At 45.3% G+C, this 19,450-nt stretch overlaps 1 protein-coding gene across 5 annotated transcripts in view; it reads left to right on the forward strand.

Moving 5' to 3' along the window:
- Nucleotides 1-11,376: 11,376 nt before the first annotated feature.
- AUTS2 (activator of transcription and developmental regulator AUTS2) overlaps nucleotides 11,377-19,450 on the forward strand; it is an 800,149-nt gene continuing 792,075 nt past the window's right edge. For all 5 annotated transcript variants that reach the window (XM_049803781.1, XM_049803780.1, XM_049803784.1 and 2 more), the window contains exon 1: nucleotides 11,377-11,845. In XM_049803781.1, the coding sequence (XP_049659738.1) occupies nucleotides 11,552-11,845 (294 nt within the window). In that variant the 5' untranslated portion in view covers nucleotides 11,377-11,551. The remainder of the gene's footprint in view (nucleotides 11,846-19,450) is intronic.

A 19,450-nucleotide genomic window follows, 5' to 3' on the forward strand; every position in this document is an offset into this window, starting at 1 on the left:
TTTATTTAATTATTCGGTGTTTTGCCTCATTTGACAGTAGGTTACACTCCTGGAAGTTTAATGGCTAGAAGGTCTCTGCCTGGAAAGAGACAGGAAAGAGGCAGGAAGAATACAAAAAAATAATGACTAACTGGATACGCAGGAGAAAATGATTGGAGCAAAAAGCCGGAGTGATTACGGCTAGTGATGCTTAAAGATGATGTTTTAAACTTGCCTTGGTAATCTGGATGCCTATCAAAATTCCCATAATTTGTATCTAAATTCTCTAGCTGACTTTGGAAACCTCAGCTCACCATAGCATTTAGTGCCCAAGGCAGCATGTCCTCAGACCACAGCAGCCTTGGCTCACGACCACTGTTGCGATCAGTATCGAGACACTTTGCAAACAGGGAAATTAATTCCATCCCTGTTTCCATGGACGGTCTGAGTGAAGAACAAATGACCAGAGTAATTTGCACACCACTATTCACGATGTGTGTCAGAACCAGAGCTAGAAAATGGATCACAAATCTCCTGATGTGGCTCTTGATCTGGATCCTACAGTCCTGCTACAAATTTAAGGCAAAGGGAATCTTGCAATTGAATTCAGGAGGAGCGGACCCAGCCTTTCAATAAGGATTCAGTGAAACAAGGGAGAGGTTATTCCCTGGAAAGCACTGAGTGCTGTCAGCATGAGGTTCCTGCGCTGTGCAGGGCTCTGTCCCAGAACTGGGAAGAGGGTGATCAGGACCAGATTTCAAAAGTCTATTAAAATGGTGAGGATTTCTTCTTTGACTTCACTGGGTTGGTCTTCAGTGCACTAGAAGAATTGCTACATAAACAAGATGTCTTTGGAGATCACGGAAATGAGCAACAAAAGACAGGATATTATAGACCAGCTTCTCTACTGAAACGCAGTGTCTGAACTCAGCCTTTTCTCATGAATGAATAATGAAGTGGCCATGTTTTATTAGCTTTACTTAAAATTGTCTACTAGTCGAACAAGCTTCTGAGCCTTTTAACAGTTCTGCAATTTGCTGCAGCGATGATTTCTTTTCTTTTTTGTTCTTTTCAAGATACAGTAGCTAATCTGATCTTGGTGTTTCAGTAATTGTCTCAGTTAATGTGTATGAGGAATAATTCCATTCTGTGAAATGAATACTAGGTGAATATTTAACTCATACAAGTTTGCTACATTACGAACTTATGGGGTAGGCACATGCATTAATTGCTAAGCTGTTGATTTATTAAGTAATTTTTTTTCTAAGCTTTGTTTACCCACTATCCATTTCTGCGGTCAGATTTGACAGTAGGGAACCTCAGACTCAAGAGGAGCTCATCAGCTCTCAAAGGGGCTTCACACATATGGGAAATCTTGTGCTGGTAAACCAACGCTGGACTGGCAGCTTAACCAAAAGATACATCGTTCTGTCACCACCACAGCTTTGTGTGAGCCCAACAACTTCTACTGCTCAAAAGAGCAGCACATTCACTAGTGATACTGGTATGTTTCTTATTTAGTCTTTAGGGGCTTTATCCAAGCAGACCCAGCGCTTCACTGGGAACTTTGCCTGCAATACGACCATAATGCTCATTGCAGGCAGAAATGGTTTCTGAAATAACGATTTTTTTAGTAAAACTCCAAGTTGACCAACGCTGATGCAAATCACTTGCCTGGAATGGCATTTGTTCCAGCACTGTTGCAACTCTGACTCTTTGGGGCAGAGCAGAATTTACAACAACCTGCAAAAACTGGTTAGAATTGTTATTTAAAGCCAAGCAGTGTTACAGTTTTATTGTTAATATCAGGGGGGAATGTTACTTGCAAGGCTGTGCTTTGATTTTTCTTCGTCTCCTGAAGCAACATGCTCACAGAAGAATTCACAGCCCTCTCAAATTACATATTACAACGATGACTTATTCCACAATCCATTTTGAGCATAGCTGAAAAGTGTATTTAATATTGCTGCTGTTGTTTCTATCTTTTTCTTTATAAAGTTAGTGCTTGATTTTATGTGTCATCCTCAGCTAGTATATATTTGCATAGCTCTGTTGACATCAATAGTGCTATATTGATTTATACTGCTGTGTCTGCCTCATTATTATTTTTATTTTTTGTTCGAGGAGCTTGGTGTATTTTCAAATTCATGGAAGATAAAAAGGGATTGCCTTCTCAGAACAAAATATATACAGTGTCTGCTGATGGGATATTTTAGATTGGGGCAAGTAAATAAGTAAGTGAGACATATCAGTGAAGTTCTGCAAATACTGGGGCTGCTTGTATACCATCTGCAGTGTATATTGGATATGCAGGTTGGGATTTTTAAAGGTGCCTTAGACTTCCAGCTATCACTAGTAGCTAGAAGGATTTGGTGTCCCACGAAACAATGCTGCCAGTCATGATTTATTGTTTACAAACAAACAAACTTGCTTTTCCAGAGATGACTGAAGTCTCCATCTCTCCAGACTAAAGTGTAAAGTCCAGAGGTCAGGAACTAGATGCAAGAGGGCACAGGTAGAAGGGGGTAAGGATTGGCCAAAAATGAAATAAACACCCAAGAGATGGGTGGCCAGGAAAATATGTTCATTCCTTTCTGGAGGGAATATTCTAAAGACATGAAGGAGACGATGCTGCATCACTGTACAAGCAGCAGCCGTACTGCATCTTGCAGGACTGTGAGAAAATGCCTCCACGCCTTATCTCGCTCATTTGTTCATGAGCAGGCCCTTGGGTCTGAGTGCAGGAAGAGGTGAAAAATGGCTGGAAATATACGATACAAATCACAGGGGGAAGGATTTTACTACGCTTTACATCTACAGAATACACCAAACCTGCTGAGGATGATCAAAATCCTTTGCCTGAATCTCAGGGCACTCATGTAAAGAGCTCTTCCTAGGCACTTTCACAGATCTATGATCATGTATTCAGTGTTATAGAGATTATACTATGAGCAAGATAACCCCACCTTATCTACTATCACCTTTCGGACGAAATCCCAATGTGTCAGTACCCTACCCAGCCTGGAAAGGACTATCCTCCTCCCAGATCTCTTCACAGGTAAGCACACTGGGCAGGGGTCTTCCTCAGTCCCCACCGTGCTGTACTCTGCATGGGAACCTTTAAGCTACTTCCCAAGTTCAGTGCATGAAGTGTTAAAGGGAGAGAAATTGCAGACTCCTTCTCCCTCTGCTTTCAGGGGCTTTCCATCAATTTTCCTTCTCCCTTTTTCTTTTCTCCGCACTGCACTTCAGATGGAAGCATCTGGATCGAAGAGAATTATCTCTTAACAACAACTTGGGTTGTAGTACATTTCAAAGACTCAGGTTTTATTAGTCACAGAAGACCTTGTAAAAGTTTGCTTGGGATCATTTTTAACAGCAACCAATAATCCTTCCCCCATCAGCCAATGAAAAACAACCCAAGCCTCCCCCCAACTCCTGCACAGATGTGTCTTAGAGAAATACAGCTATTTTGGAGAAGCAAAAGTGACATTTTCACCAAGCTGGAGGTTTTATCCACAGCAGCTTACACTAATACGGACCTAATTTCCTTCTGAAAGCTACCTGAACACTAAGCACGCTTGATGCTCAGTTGGCCTAATACTGTTTGGAGTGGTCAATAAGTGCATTTGACTTCACATTGTACCTTTCTGTCCTCAGTCTGCTTAAGGCCAGAGGAGACCTAGTTATGCTGTAAGCCGAGACTCTGCTCCTGCATGTTCCACGTCAGATGACTGTTTTCATAAAAGCATATTAATACAATATGTTAAATACAAGCCTGAAAAATTCTCTCACCCCTTCCATCTGCAGCAGCTGAAAAAACAGGCAGATTAAAAAGCAGCATTCCCTGCACTATTAACTGCTTTAGTTCCCCCGTGTCATGTTCTGTCTGCTAAACCAAAAGTTACCTCCAGCAGTTTGTTAGTAATAAGGAAAGATAATATATGGGGAGAAAGAGGCAGAGGATGACAAATTGATTCCAGGGATGTGGTGTCCCATAATTCTCATAAAACTAAAATGAAAGCTCAGCACATTCAACAGCTTTAAAAATCAAGACACTCCTCTAAGTGTCTAAGTGCAGATGCAGGAACTTCAGGTACTCAGGTTTGAAGATTTGGACCAGTTAGCCCAATTCTGCTCTCCGTAGATTAACTTCAACAGAAAACTTTATTGTTTTCACCACTAGAATTACACTAATAAATGTGAGTAAACTACAGGATGTCTCCTGATCCATTTCTGACAAATAAAGATATTGTAGCTGCCCTACTCTAGTGCCAACAAAAAAATAGTGGAAAGGTATGAACTTCAGAAATGTAAACCTGAGCTGTCATTAAAAATCAATTTTCATGATAAATTTAATTCACATTTCATGGAGAGCTGTGTAATATCAATAAAAATGCTTTAATAATTGCTGTGCTGGCACACAGTACAGTGTAAGACATAAAGAGATACAATTTTTTTGTAATTTAGAAGATGTGGAACTAAACACTGTTTTTTAAAAGAAACCCTTTCTCAGGGAGAAAAATGAATGTTGGAGGAGGATGTAATTTATTAGGAATTCCACTCCACCCCCATTTACAAAGACTGCTCTGAAATTAAAACTTTGAGAGATCAGGTTTCTAATTTATTCGTAGAGTTAAAGGCCAGAAAGGACGAGGATCAGGTAGTCTGACCTCCTGGATAACCCAGGCTATTAAATTTCACATAGTTCTTCCTATATCATAACCTGTAATGGGCTAAAAGATAGTTTCTCTTAAACATTGATCTAAAACACTGGAAAAGACACATTCTTGTGTTTCTTTCACATGCTTTTTGCTGAAGGTGGGAGAGACAGAAAAATTTAGATCGGCTGGATTGCTGTGACATACCAGTAGAATTGGTATAGCACGCAATAGTGCAGTCTGAACTCGGCATCACTGAAATATAAACAGTTGGTCTTTTCTGGTAATAAAAGCTGACCGATTTTCAAGGCAGATACATATGCTACCTATTTAGCAATATGCTTTTGTGAACTATTTTCAAAGGGACCAAAGGGCAGGTATATGCTTCTAAATCTCTTAGTCACATTTGAAAATCCCATTCTCAAACTGAAAAAACAGCTGAGCGCTAAATGCTGAATTTCATGAAGTCAATAGTAGTTTTCTCATTTACATGTAATTGAGGTCAGAATTTCACCCTAGAAGATCAGTTAACTTTTTATCATGCTAACTGAAGAACTGTAATAATATTTGCAGTTTGTGCTTTGTTTCCACAGCAGATAAAACTCATTATCTTTTACTCCTTTCTTTTTTTTTTTTTTTTTTAAATATTGTTCTTGGTGCCCCTTATATTTGTGCCTCCACCAACACGAAAATTTGTGATTCTTCCAAATCTAATGTAGTCTCCAAATTTCATTAATGTAGTATTTATTTGATATTTTAGATATTAGATATTCAGTAAAACAGGACTGTGGCATCAAACCTTCCAGGATCCTCCCTCCACAATGACACAAACTCTGATCTTGCCATTTATCACCATGCTTTACAGTTTCACAGTCAATACAGCATTTGTTCTATCCATATAATTTGGAATCATGTTTTCAAATGAAGCTTCCTGAAACCCACTGCCATCTGCTTTACTCCCTGTATTTGCAAATGCCGCCATTCACCGGTGTTCATGCTGGGGGATAAGGAATCTCAGGCAATTAGAAGCACAGGTTTAGTCAGCTTCCACTAGGGTGTATATTAACAAATCCCAAGGAACTAGCAGGATCCAAAAACTCTCAAGTTTGTCTGGCCATACATGACAAACATGCACAGCTTTATTGCTTGTGACTCCCCTGTTCTCCAGGGACCAAGTTTTCCCCTGCTGTAAATTAGCATAGATCCACTCGAGTCAATAGATCAAGATTCTGAAGTTCTTATCTCCTTGTTGCTCTGTTGTTGGGTTGGGGTTTTTTTCCCTGATAAAATTTGTCGTATTTTTACTTCACAATTTTATTGTAACCAGTTAGGAAAATGAGAAATGCAGATAAATTTGTTTTCCATCTTCTCTGGGAAAATTTGTACTTCTTGCTGATACCAACCAGCTTCCCCCCCCCCCCCCCCCCAACCCCCCCCAATTCTCAGATTTCCTGAACTCTAACCTATTTTTAAGAAATAGCTATCAAGTACACAATGATTTCCACCAGCAATAAAAATCCAAACTTCAACTTTTCGGGGCCGGCTAATCTACCAACATTTTCATGTACCCCATGATCCCCTGCTATTGATGATGATGGTTATAGCATTATTCTTAAACACAAGAGATCTGGAAGACAGGTTCAGATGTGTGCTTGCCTTGACCATTACTGTCAGGAGGATGCAGATGCTGGCAGATTGGATCAGACTGGTGGTCCATCTAGTTTAGTCTCCTGTCTCCTGCTTTGTTTCAGAAATTGTTTTAGGTTCTGAGGCATTAAAATGTACATTTCCTTCAGCCACCTAGTCATCAATATTATGGTTACTCTGCAAGTTCTCATTATTCTTGATCTCAGAGCTGCCTTGTGGCACCGAGTTCCACCAATTGGGTTACTTCATTCATTTGTGAAAGGAATGATTGTCTCTTCTCTCTATATTTTCTCTCTATATTTTCTTTAGATGTTGTTCTGGAAACCTGTTTTCTGCTGGGTTTCAACTAACTACTTTTAGTACTGCCTTTATCATTATTCTTGAACTATTTCTTTTTTTAAAGGTCATGGGTTTCTCTTTTTCCTTGTTGGTTCGTTTTGGGCGCTCCTTCTTCCTTAACTGTTCTTGTTTCAAACCACCTTCTGGGAAAACATCTTTTAAAACAACCAGTCCAGCCCTTAGCTATGAAGCTAGACAATCTTCTCTGATAAGCAATACTATTTGTATAAGCAATGCAATTTGGAGAAAATTGTTTTAGTTTTATGGAACTGTTTTAAATTCCTCTGCCATCCACACAATCGCCCTGGCTTTTATTTTGTATTAGAATTTTCGTTCTCATTATTTGCTATTCTTACAAATGCACTGTACGAGCAGGGTTGAAACAATAACAAAAAGGCTTTTTTTGCCATTTCTCCTGTTTTTTTGGCATTCCCAGATCAAGCTCCTTCTAAAATAAAAATAATGGTCTGCAAGATAGACATTCTGCTATTTTAAACTACCCATCTCCTAAAAAGATGCTAACCCCAGAAAGACACATTTGCCTCTGCTGAGCATCTTACGTGGAGTAGTCTTAAAAATACCATTTTTAAAGCTTAATGCCAAAACACTGTGCAAATTACTCTTGCTAGAAGCAAGGTTCTTGCCATGTCCTCAAGCAATGAATTACCTCCTGATTTTCAAGTTATTTCAAAATATCCTTTTCAGATAGGTATGCCAGGGGCTAGTCCTAAGAAACCCCCTTTCAGTGTTTTTATGATTGCAAATTTTATTTTGCTCCAATGCCGAATGGTGATACAGAAATTGCAGTTGTTGCTTTTGGTCTGTGTTAACCTTTCTCTCTTCATCATTTAGGAACAGAAAGCTTTTGGTATCTGTCTCAAATCAGAAGATTATAGGTCTGTTAGTACATGTTCAAGAAGTACCCTCTCTGTGGGTGTTAATAACTGAGAGTATCCAGTTGAGGACACTAGTCATTAACCTCAAAAACAGTGACTCAGCAAGGTACCAGAGCACAGTAGTGCCTATAAGAAAAAAAAAGGAAGGAAAAAAAAAAAAAAAAAGCAGCTATTTTCTCACACCAGATGCTAGGCAAGACGTATTTCTAGAGGAAAAGCTAACAGACAGCCTAAGAACAAATGTGCATGGAGGTCTGTGGTATCCTTCCCAGTAAAATGTCTTGAAATACTCGTCTGGAGGCAAGAACACACTGGAGAGAGAACTTCCTGAGTGTTTGAGGTTTTGTGTAACAGTCAGGCCTATCTGCCCTCCCTCCCAAATCAACAGAGGTTGGTGGAAATGCTCCTGCTGGATCAGACCCAGAAAAGGGAAAATTTGCTTATATTGTAGCCAAGAAGGTGACCAGTGATTTCTAATGCTGGATATAAATATTATGCAGAAGAAAAACATTTTCCAATGGAGGATGAGTTAGATGGATGGTTTTTAATCTTATTTTTTCAGTAGACATGCAAATCTAGGGATTTGTTTCTACAAAGAATGTAAAATAAATCACGTATCATTTCTGTTTTCCACATATGTGCATTCAAGAAGAAAACAGACTGAGCAGACTTTCAGCCACACAATGAATGTCTGCAGAAACGTATCCGACTACAGGTCTCTTAAGTCACTTTAATGGTGATGGATGAGCAGGAAACTATAATCAATTACATTGCTCTGAAAATTACATAGTTATTTTCCAAAAAACCCAACAGGTAACAGTTGTTTCATACAGTACAGCTTAATATTTCTCGGAAGACAGAGACCTTGTAATATTTGAGCTTGCCTGTACACACAAAATTGCATCACTTCAACAATACTTCTGTATAGTCAGATTATATAGATCTGGCAGGCAGCTATAAGTGAGACAGAAGAACCCAAAGCAAGATGGAGAAATGCATTTGTTAAACAGAAAAAAATCTGAACAGGGAGATCTAAGGTCAGATCTAGGAGGTGACGTTCTCTAGCTTGATATTTGAGAATGTTTAAAAACTAGCCATGTGCCTCTGTGATGAGCAGTGTGGCCTTCTGTAAGGTACACGCTCTCACACTATCTGATTACTGACAGTTTTGTGCTTCCTCCTCTGCTGGTTCGCACCCATACGCACCAGCTTAAAAGTCACTGCATACCGTCCAGGAGATGTGGTGTGGAGAGAGGTGGCAAAGATGTAATTTGCCTTCTGGATGGAGAGGGTGTATCTGATTCCCAGTATTTAATGTAATCACTTAATACTCATAGAAAATATATTAAGACTATTACTTGATCAGTGGCCTAAGTTAGGGTACCGAGTAAACAACATTATACAGTCAAGGAGAGCACCATCCCCTGAGAGTCAGAGCAGCCTAGAGGGAGACTATTGGAAAAATACACACTGATGCTCTCAGCCTGTGTTCATTCCCCTTGCTGTGGCCCTTCTTGCTATCTCAATGGAGAAATGATTAGCAGCTACAGGAGGCACCAAGAGGCAGATTTGGTTCTTGTAAAGATGCAGTACTAAATGATTTCCTTTTCTCTTCCCCTTCCCCCAATATATTTCAAACTATGCAATAGCCTGATCATCTGGTAGCCAGAGGAAAACCAATGCTGCGCTTCCAGAGCCCCTCTTCTCCGTCCTGAACGTCAGGACTCCACAGGTTTGATTCTCTTCCCCACCTTGCTCCTCCTCTATCCTCCTTCCTTCCTAGCAAATCTCCGGATCCTCCCAGGTCTCTGCTCCTAATGCTTTCCCACTAAAGCCAGACCGAGCAGCTTCACACACTCTTCTCCTTCCACGCCTGTTTCCTCAGCCACTTCCCCTGGGCAGGAGACAGAAGCATCAAGTGAGAAGAGCAACCGCAAGAACAAGCTCAAGAAGTAAATTTCTAAGTTCCACAGTCCTTTTGGTCCTGAGGTGACGTGGCAATATGCCCTAACGCGGCCCCACGACTGCGGTAGGAAACCTGAAGAGGGGAGACAAGAAAGCCGAGGGTGAGGATGGCAAATGGCCACACACCGCATGGGAAGGGCAGAGTGGAGGACAGGTTAGCTGCAGGTGGCCAAACCCCACCTGAGCAGCCGGTGGCTGTGGGAAGCCCCAGTTTGTTTTGTCTGCAGACCTGCCACCTGTGTGGTGGCAGCCATGTTGGGGTGTCGCCCTGGCAGCGGCCACAGCCCCCGGGCTCCAGAGGCAGAGGTGTGTGGGTTCCTGCCACGGCACGTCGGTAGGAGGATGCAAGCCCACCACGTCCCTGGGCAGAAGGCAGGCCCGGGCACACGAGGCTGGGCAGGCGCAGCCCCCACCAGCAGCTGAGGCGGTGACGGAGGACCACCTGAGGTAGCTCCGGGCTGCGAGGGAAGGAGAGAGGGCAGGAGGAGAAGGGCTGGACACGAAGGGCAGAGAGGGAGCAGAGGAAGACGGGACGGCCAAAACTGAGGAGAAAGTTGGCGGGATGAAGGGAAGCCGCCGGTGAGAAGGGCGTGAGGCAGACGCGGGCCACGGAGGGCAGCGGGACGGGGCGAACGAGCGGAGGGGCTGGGCGGGGGAGCGCGCCGCCCCCGAGTGCGCAGGCCCTGCGCGCATGCCCGCAACTTATTTCGCGCGGCCGGGGCGCCGCATTTCACACGGCGCCGAGCGGGGAGCGGGCGGGGCGGCGGCGGCAGCAGCAGCAGCCACGTGACCGGCGCGGGCGCGGGGCCGGGCGGCCGCTGGGGGCCAGCACCGCCATCCGCCCCGCGCCGGCTACGCGGCCGCTGGGGCTCGGCGGCGGCGGCTGCCCTCCGCCAGGCCGGGGTGGGGGACCGGCCGGCTGCCGCCTCCTCCCCCGCGGTGGGGGAGAGAGGCGAGGGAGGCAGCGTCGGGAGCGGAAAGCACACACCGGTGCCGTCCCCACTGGAGCGTATTTGAGCCTCAGCACCACCTCTGTATTTTTTATTATTATTGTTGTTGTTGCCGTTTTTGGGGAGGGGGGGCAGCCTCCTCTCCGCTCGGATCTATTGTCACCACCACCAGCACCCCCCTCCTCGCCACAATTAATCCGATGAATTTGCCATGATTGATCCGTATTAATAGCTGGGGTGGGTGGGCGTGTTTTGGGGCGCTTTTTTTCCTTCCTTTTTTTCTTTCTTTTTTTTTTTTTTTTTCTTTTTTCTTTTATTGTTTGGTTTTGGTTTTGGAGGGGCCGGGCTGGGATCCGATCTCCACTCCAGAGTCCATCCCTGGTCGGTGCCTGAGAAAATTGCATCTGGATGCATCGTTATTATTATTATTGTGTTTGATCCAGGGAGATAAAGGAGGAGGGGGAGAGGAGTGCGTGTTCGTGGGGAGGGGAAGGCTGCACCCTTCCCTGCACACACACACACACACACACACGCAGAGAGAAAGAGAGCTCCATACATCTATATATATACATATATTTTTCCCCCCCCCGCCCGGAACTTATTTTAGTTGGGGAGGAAAGGAAGAAAGAAAATAAATTTTGTGCAAGGAAATACTCTCAGCTCCCTCCTTCCAGCGGGTCTCTCTCCTTTCTTTATCCCCCCCCCCCTTCTCTTTTTTTCCTCTCTTTCGAAGATCCTCGCCCTCCCAGCCCCTTGATCAAAGCATTCCGCTATTCTGATTTATTGCCTGCTTGGTGAGGCTTTTTGTTTTTTCTTTCTCTCTCTCTCGCCTGTTTTTTTTTTTTTTTTTTTTATCAAAGGCGACCTGAGATCAGCCATTACTTTCCTTGGCTCGCTTATAGGAATCTCTTACATTTGGTGCTTGCTGCTGGTGGTGGTGGAACCGCACTCGGATTCTTTCATCCCCCCCCACCCCCTTGCTGTCCTCTCCTCCCTCCCTTTCTCCTTCCCTCTCTCCCTCCCTTCCTCCCCCGTTATTCCGCCGGGGGAGCCGGATTTGTGGCTGCGGTGGGGCGGGGGGGGAAGAGAGCGAGAGGGAGAGCCGGCGAGAGACATGGATGGCCCGGCGCGATGCAACGGGCTTCGGAAGAAGCGGCGATCGCGGTCCCAGCGCGACCGGGAGCGGCGAGCCAAAGGCGGGCGGCGCGGCTCTGCCGCCGGCGGGGCCGCCGGCCCCGGGGCCGCCGCGGCGCTCTCCTCCTCGGGCTCGGAGAAGGAAGACAATGGGCCCCCGCCGCCGTCCCGGCCGCGGCCCCCCCGGAGGAAGCGGCGGGAGTCCTCCTCGGCCGAAGAGGACATTATCGACGGTTTCGCGATGTCCAGCTTCGTCACTTTCGAGGCGCTGGAGGTAGGAGCGGCGGCGCTTTGTGTGCGCCTCATTGTGTGGGGGCAGCGGCGGGGGGAGCCCCCGCAACGCCGACCCGGACACCTTCCCCCCCTCGCCCCGCTCGCCCCTTTACCCCCGCCTCTCCCCCCCCCGCCCCCGGCCGGCGCCGCCGGGGGTGCCCGCGGGGGCGGTCCCGCCGCCCCTTCCCCGTCCCCGGGGTGCCCCGCTCCCCTCCCTTCTCCCTTCCTGCCGCCGACACCTGCAGCCTGGCGCGCCGCTCCCGGCGGGCGGCGGGGGGCTCCGGCGCGGCGGCGGGGACCGGGACGAACCCCCCCCCCCACATCTCGGGCAGGGGAGCGGGGAGTTGTACGCGCTCCCCCCGCGGGGCTCCCGGCGGCGCTTCCCCTCCCCTCCCCCGGATCAAACTTTTCTCGCGCCGCGGTGTCCCGGCGGGGCCGCCCACTCGTGTCCGCGGGGCGGCGTGGGCCGCGGGGGAGGGGTGCGTGTGCGTGTGTGTGTGTGTGTGTGTATGTTTCTTCTCTCGGTCTCGCCCACCGCGGGTGGTGGTGCTGCTGCTGGGTGGGGGGCGCCCGTCCTGCCGCTTTCCCTGCCGGCCTGTCACGAGTGGGCCCCACGATGGGCGGCGCGGCTTCCCACCCCACGGGGGACACTAGTCGTCCCCCCCCCGCCCCCAAAAGCCGAAGGAAGGGGTGCGGGGAAGCAGAGACCGGGCCGGGCGGAGGGAGGCGCCGCCCGGGAAGCCCCCCGTGGGGGGCTTCCCGGGCGGCGCCTCCCTCCGCCCGGCCCGGTCTCTCCCCCCCCCCACCCCCCCCCGTGTACCTTCTACCCACCCACCCGCGACTGTGCAACCGCTTGTCAGCCCGGCCAGCATCGTGGTGGGGATGCGGGCGTGCAAAGGGAGCTCCGGCCCGTTTGTTTGAAGGTCTTTGTTGTTTATAACTTCTGCTCCGGAGAAGTTTGCCGTGGCGAAAAGCAGATTTATTTGGGTTTATGTGCGCTGGAGTCACAACTGGAACGATTATGAACTGTCAAAATAAATGCGGAGATGAAGCTGATTGTTTAACAAAAAAATCTGTGTAGCTCTTAAGCTGTTTAAATATTTAGCTAGGAATACTTAGTGGCATTTTCAGGGTTTTGGGGGGATTTTGTTTCTTTCCTTTTTTTTTTTTATTTGGAGCCAAATTTTGTCCTTGGTTACACCTGCATCTGTCCAGACTAACGTCTCCAAGAGAACTTACTCTGGTGTAATTGAAGGGAGGATTTGTTCACTCTAACAAACCTCCACATGGTTGGTGTTAGACTCGTGTGAGCAATAACAAACCAATGCTGAGGTAATGACGAGACTCAATTTTACCACCATTTCTCACCTGGTGAGCCCATCCACAAGTGCCCTGCTCAAACCAGAGACAGGAGGAGTGTGAATGCATGTTTGTCAGCAAGAGTGAGATTTGCATGCCTCTGTTTGGGACAAAATTCTGTTCTTCCTCAAACAAAGCCCCAGTTTGTGTCGTTAGGAGTATTATGGGAATACGAACACGAGAATTTGGCCATAGTCCTTTTTGGAGGGGAAGTGAAGAGCAAGTTTTATGGTCAGAACTTGGTAGGGCATTTTCTAAAATGTCTTTATTCTGTTCCGCTTCTTACTTGTTTATTTTCCACTTGAAAATAATTGCTGTGTTCTTTTCTCTTTACAAAGCCAAGAATGGCTACTACTTGCATCCTGTTGTAATCCTGTACCACTAAAAAGGAGCACAGAAACATTACCCAGTTCTGCCAGCTAATATCACATTCAGATAAAACAATAGCTTGCACACTGAGACTTGACATACTTTTAATGTTCATGTGATAGGTGGCACATTTTGACCTAACGATTTCATGCTGCGTTGAGAAATAATGTCACAAAATCATTGTTAGGTGCTTTTTCCTGCAGCTCTGTATGCATGTTGAGAAAGTTGTTTCTGAGGATCAGAGGGAGATGAAGGTGTCTAAGGCACAAGCCCAACGTGGCAGGAATTACTGTGTATGTTGTGTATAGCTGCCTGAAGTTTGTATTGTGATTTTAGTGTTGGTGAGGAGGTTGTGAGTGGCTGGTGGAATGAGGTGTCCCAGCCTTGGTGAGATGTTTAGGTGTTTAACGTGCTTGAGTTGAGACAAGACAAGAAGCCTTGGGTGCTATGGAGAGGTGCCCTGGTGTTTATACATCTCACAATTGGGGTCTGCCCCAGCTCGTTGGAGGACGTGGAGGTTTCTCCCCAGGTTCCAGAAGACACTGGTTTGCACAAGTGACAAGATTGCCCCAGCCCAGGCTTTGTGCTTGAACTTCAGCCTTTTCTCAGGCTCAGCACAGCTGAAAGTGTGCTGAGACAGAGAGTTTTGTCTGCTTGATGTGAAAAACACTGAGAACCAAAATGCAGAACATACCGCTAGAAGATCTATACCCGCGGTCCAGAAGGAGGGAAGCAGGCAGGTGGTGGCCCGCGCAGGAGGGGATAGCCACTGCTGAGGGATGAGGCTGAGCTCATCTTATGAGGACATCTTTGCAGCAGTAGGTGTGCAAGTTGGGTGGATGTGAGGTGTCACCCCAGGATATTGTTATGAATGCTGTATATGAAGTTGCAAACGAGAATTTCCATATAGCTTTGTATTACCTGGCCTTTACTAAATGCTTTTTGTTGGGGTGACTGAAAAAGCCCAAGCTGTGCAAAATACCAGGTTGCGTGCAGCCCATCGATGGCAAGGGGACGCAGGTGCTGCACAAGAGGAGTATGCATCCCGTGGCCACTGTAGCTTCAGTAGGAGTCATCCACATCTGTTATAGTTATGTTGATAAAAGTTCCCATCCCTTGAAGCAAAGCTATCTTTTTAACCAGCTCCCACTCTCGGAGCTGCTTTTCTGTCCAGGTGTCAGTAGCCTTCTCATGCTTCTCAAGTGTAAATTGTTTGGTGTAGAAATAGAGGCCAGCTGCTTCTAGTTATCTGTCTCTGGGTTTATGGCAGCCTGTACCTTGATCTCTCTAATGTTTGCATGGGGAATAGAGGGGAAGAGGGAGTTGAACGAAGACAGTGGGTTCTCGTTGATTTTTTTTTTTTTTTTTTTTTTCCCCTTGGAGTGACAGTCAAGCAAATCCAGTGTCATTGCAGATGTGGCCAGACTGATCGTCACCTGGCCTTGCTAGACTTTGGTGTAGCGAAGTGCAGTGTAGGCCTGTCCCCTACACTGGGGGGCATCTTAAAGCTTTGACCTTCAGAAACCAGCACTTATTTTGTAGTTAAGCAGCTGAGATGTCCTACAGTTTGATCTGATTCACCAGATCCTCTCGTGAGTAGCCTTGCTGGGACTAACAGCAGCAGGCTTTGCAGTTTACTCCAGAGCAATTACTCACACATCACTTCCCTGACCTCCCAAAATCTTCCAGCGTGTAAAAAGAGAAAGACAGAGATGCCTGGTACCTGTGTTAGTGTGATCGGTGTCCTGTCAAGCTGACAGCTTTCCCCAGCTTGATGTAGCCCGTGCTGCGCCGCCAGTGTGTTTGTTACCCACAGTAATAGCATGAAGTTCTCCAAACCCAGGTGGGCATTTTGGACACCAGTTTGACAGAGAAAAGGCGTTTCTCAAGACATGATACATCAGTCTCTTGGAGTGACTTTTGCCATGGTGTGCTCTGGCAGTGCTGGTGAGGAGGTTTCTGCAGAGCTCTCTGGTGAGGCGAGATTTCACTAAGATGTTTGTCTCCCTCCTACCCTCTGGTGCATAGGACTCCAGGCAGGAGATGGATGTGACATGGCTGTTGACGTGCAGTGGTGAAGCTGGTTTACTGTGATGAGAAATGAAATCTGACCTGAATGTTAAGATAGCTTAAAGCCTGAGAAGTACTTGATGTTTCCTGAGTCAGCTCTGGCCATCCCTATGGAGTAAGCAGTTAGTTTCAGGTTTTCTGAACACTGAGTAAGGTAATGAGTTTTTTCTGAGGATGTTTGTTTAGCTTCAACTCAGGCAGTTCATCTGACAAGCCTGAAATGGGACACAGGTATTTATAAAGCACAGACAGAAGTGGTGTGGGACGGGAAGGAGGGGGGACTTGCATTTAAATGGGGATTCTTGTTTCATAAAATGGGCACAATTTCTCACCGTGTGTTTGCTGAGCTAATTTCTGTTCAGTCTGTTTTGAGACCATGCTAAATTATCGTCAGGTAAAGCCCAATATAATTAATTACAAATGAGAAATGCTGACAAATATTTGTCAAGGAGCTGTTTAATGAGCTTCAAATTCTGTGTCGGATGATTCCATCCACCTAGTGTAAATAATTTTTAAGCAATTGTTCCACTGCGTTTGTGTGATTTAGGCAGATGTTAGCTACGGCAGTTTTACATGTTGGACAGATAATATGAGACTAGATGAAGTAAAGCTTAACAGCTGATGTGGGCTTTAAAATAGAGACGCTACTGTTACACAAACAAAATGTGGAAGTTACAGGAAGGTTTTGAAGATACTGTGGTCTCAGTTGTGTGTCTGTGTGTAGTGACAGTGTAGCTCTGTGTATGCACTTGAATGCAGGAATTTGCTTTAATAACTGTTGTGTGATACCCATGGCTAGGCATGGCCCACTGAAAATAGAAATAGCTTGGCTGTGTGACAGCAGAAGCTTTGAGCTGGACACCAGAATGACTGCCTTGCAGTGTGGTTTTCCTCCCCAAGTCATTCTCTTCTCACCAGCCTTTTAGCTGGCCTGATTAGCCTGTTTACTTGAATTCTCGGAGATTTCAAGCAAGTTTGTTCTGCCTTGTCTCTATCCCTTCATATTTCAAAAGGAATTTGATCTTCATGCCTTACTGCAGCAGCATCATAACATCAGGTGTTTGTTCAGTGCTGTCAGCAAATCTTGGTAGCCCTTCTTTGTGTTTATTGTCTGCTTAGATGCTTAGGTGTTTGTCCTAGTCTCTGTTTGCACATGCAAGTCTGCAGATTTAGACCAGCAGAGAAAAGAAGGGAATAACTAAATGAAGGTATCTGCGGATGGTGAGTGGCATTAGGTTTTGTGTGACACTGCGATATCATACGAAGTGATGTGCTTATTATTTTCACTGTGTATTTAGAGGAAACAGTAAATTGACCTGAGATCAAATTGCAAGATAACCTTGACAGAGCAACTGAATCTCTGATGAAAACCCTCAGCGACCAGACCTGAAAAAACAGTAACCCAAACTGAAAGTGGGAGTGAAAACAATAGGATGCATATTGCACAAAAGGAACCTCTTGGGTAATTTTTGAAACCTATGTTACTATCATTTGGGCACCTGAATACTTTTAAAATACTTTAAAATTACTTTTAAAAGCCTGATATGTGTCTGGGAGGCAGAGCACCTGCAACTCCCACTGACTTCGGTAGCTATTGGAGAGCTGAAACCATCTCTTTGGGCAGATAATGAGCGAGGATTGTGATTGTTGCATAAATGTTCTTTTAAACTCCTGAAGGTAACAGCGTAATGAAGGTGGGGATTTTTGCCATTCCCATAGGTGGTAGTAAGAGGCACAATGGCCTTGAGTTGAAGAAGGAAGAGTTTAAACTATAAGGACAAGTTCTTTAGATAAATGTGATTCAAGTAGTCTCCACTGGCCCTGCTCTTTTAAGATTAACATTAATAGGAATTATGCCACATATCAGTAGCACAAAAGACACCCTTATCCTTCTTTATCTTGGCATCTTTTTTTTTCTGCTATTTGGGTGAGAAAGTAAGCCCTTTCTCATTAAGTATCTGGGGCCTCTGCTGGAATGAGGGAGTGTAAAGAAACAGGTTTATAAAATAAGGGTAAAGGATCAGGAACTTGGAAGGAAAATGATCACTAGGGAAAGGAAGAAAATCAGCAGAAAGATATCAAGGGGCTGAGTAATTGAAAGATTGAGTTACAACGCTGAGATCAATAGAGAAATATCAGGGACTGGATGGGAACACTGAGAAGTAGAGGGGTGTGTTGTTACCTAAAGTGGAAGTTCCAGGAAAGATCCATTGCTATGTATGTAAATGCTCCATGGTGAGAGCCTTGCCATCAGTATTGAGGAGGAATACTCAACAAAATCTGTCCCCACTTAAAAAGTTGTTAAATCCGGCAACTCTTGAGCTGGGAGAAAGGCAGAACGATTCTTCACTCAATGACATGGCCCCCTGTTTCCCCTCTGTCTCTGCTACTATTTTTTTTTTTTTTTTTTTTTTTAGGACTGTTTCTATCAGTTTGACTGGAAGACCCTACCACATTACACCGGGGGGCTGACCTGCAGCCTTGTAATTATCTGCAGCTAAATTAGAAGTTTAATCTTTGTTCTGAGCAACAATAAGTTGAGTCAGATAGGTTTTAAAAATAGCCCAAGCTCAAGTTTAGTGAAGTCTCAAATGCAATTAATAAAAAGGTAATAGAGTTAGGAAGTTGTGGGCTGAAACGTGGAAATGTTTAACTCTCAGTTTTCCTTTACTTGAAGTGCAGTGCTTTGCTGAGGCAACGTCGCCTTGGTTCTGCGAGGGGAAATTGCTTCCAATGTTTCCCTGTGTTCTTGTACATCATCCTTATGATTTATCAGTTCAGTATCTGTGTTCTTGTTGAGATTTGGCTCAGCATGTGCCACAAATTACCAGCTGTATGCATTTTTTGTATAGTCAGTTTGTTGTTGTTTTGACTCGATGCCAAGCCATGGTGAAGACCACTTCAGAACATCATAGTCCTCTAAACTCCTTTGTTGTAAAATGGATATGAAAATCCACTTTGTAAGTAACGAGAAATGGCTAATGCAGGTAGGGATTTGTTTTGCTGTAACAGCAGAATGTGCAGTGGCAATTTGTCAGATCTCCAGCTCAGCTCTGCTGTGCTATTTGCCTTTAAATAGTGTGTTACCTTAATATCTTGAGATTTTTCTCCTTGTATCTTGGCAACACTACTGCTGCTGAAGTTCACACACTCATGCGATGGAGAGAGAAGGTTTTAACCAAAAGGGTAAATCTTTAGTCTGGTAAACACTATAGGAAGGAGTTTTGGTTCTGTCCTGCTCTGTGCAGGAGTGGTGGAATAAAAGTCAGCAAAAGAAGCAGATTATTCCTTGGCGCTGCACATATTTTTCTGTTTGTGTGTGTTTGCCTATCAGGTTTAATTTGGTCATGTTGCATGATGCAGGCTCCATGTGGATTTGTTTGGTATTTGGTGTGCATCGTGGTCCTACTGGTTTTAAAATCTCCTGAGACAAAGACGTGGGAGATGTGCAGAGTGTATTGATATCTGATGCTCCCAAGTTCCTGGCTGTCCAAACTTTAGATTGTGTAATGCTGGCTGGTGCATGTATTACTGATACGATTGATATCCCAAGTCCAAATGGGAATAGTTACTCCACAGCCACGCGGGAGATCAGTTTGGTGTTCTCTCCAGAAATGGTTGCCCTTTAATCTGTCTCACATGTGTTTGCCAGGTTCCCAAAGTGGAAGTTACTTCTCCTCTGGAATCAGTGCTTCTATAAATTGCCTCTTTTTGTACTTTAATTTAGTAGCAAAGGGGATTTACTGGTTTGGGAATAAAACCACCGCCAACCTGTCTTCCCCATCCACAAGCCCAATCTTGTCCTTTG

Source organism: Accipiter gentilis, chromosome 6 (genome assembly GCF_929443795.1).
Source record: "Accipiter gentilis chromosome 6, bAccGen1.1, whole genome shotgun sequence".
NCBI classification, from domain to species: Eukaryota; Metazoa; Chordata; class Aves; order Accipitriformes; family Accipitridae; genus Astur; species Astur gentilis.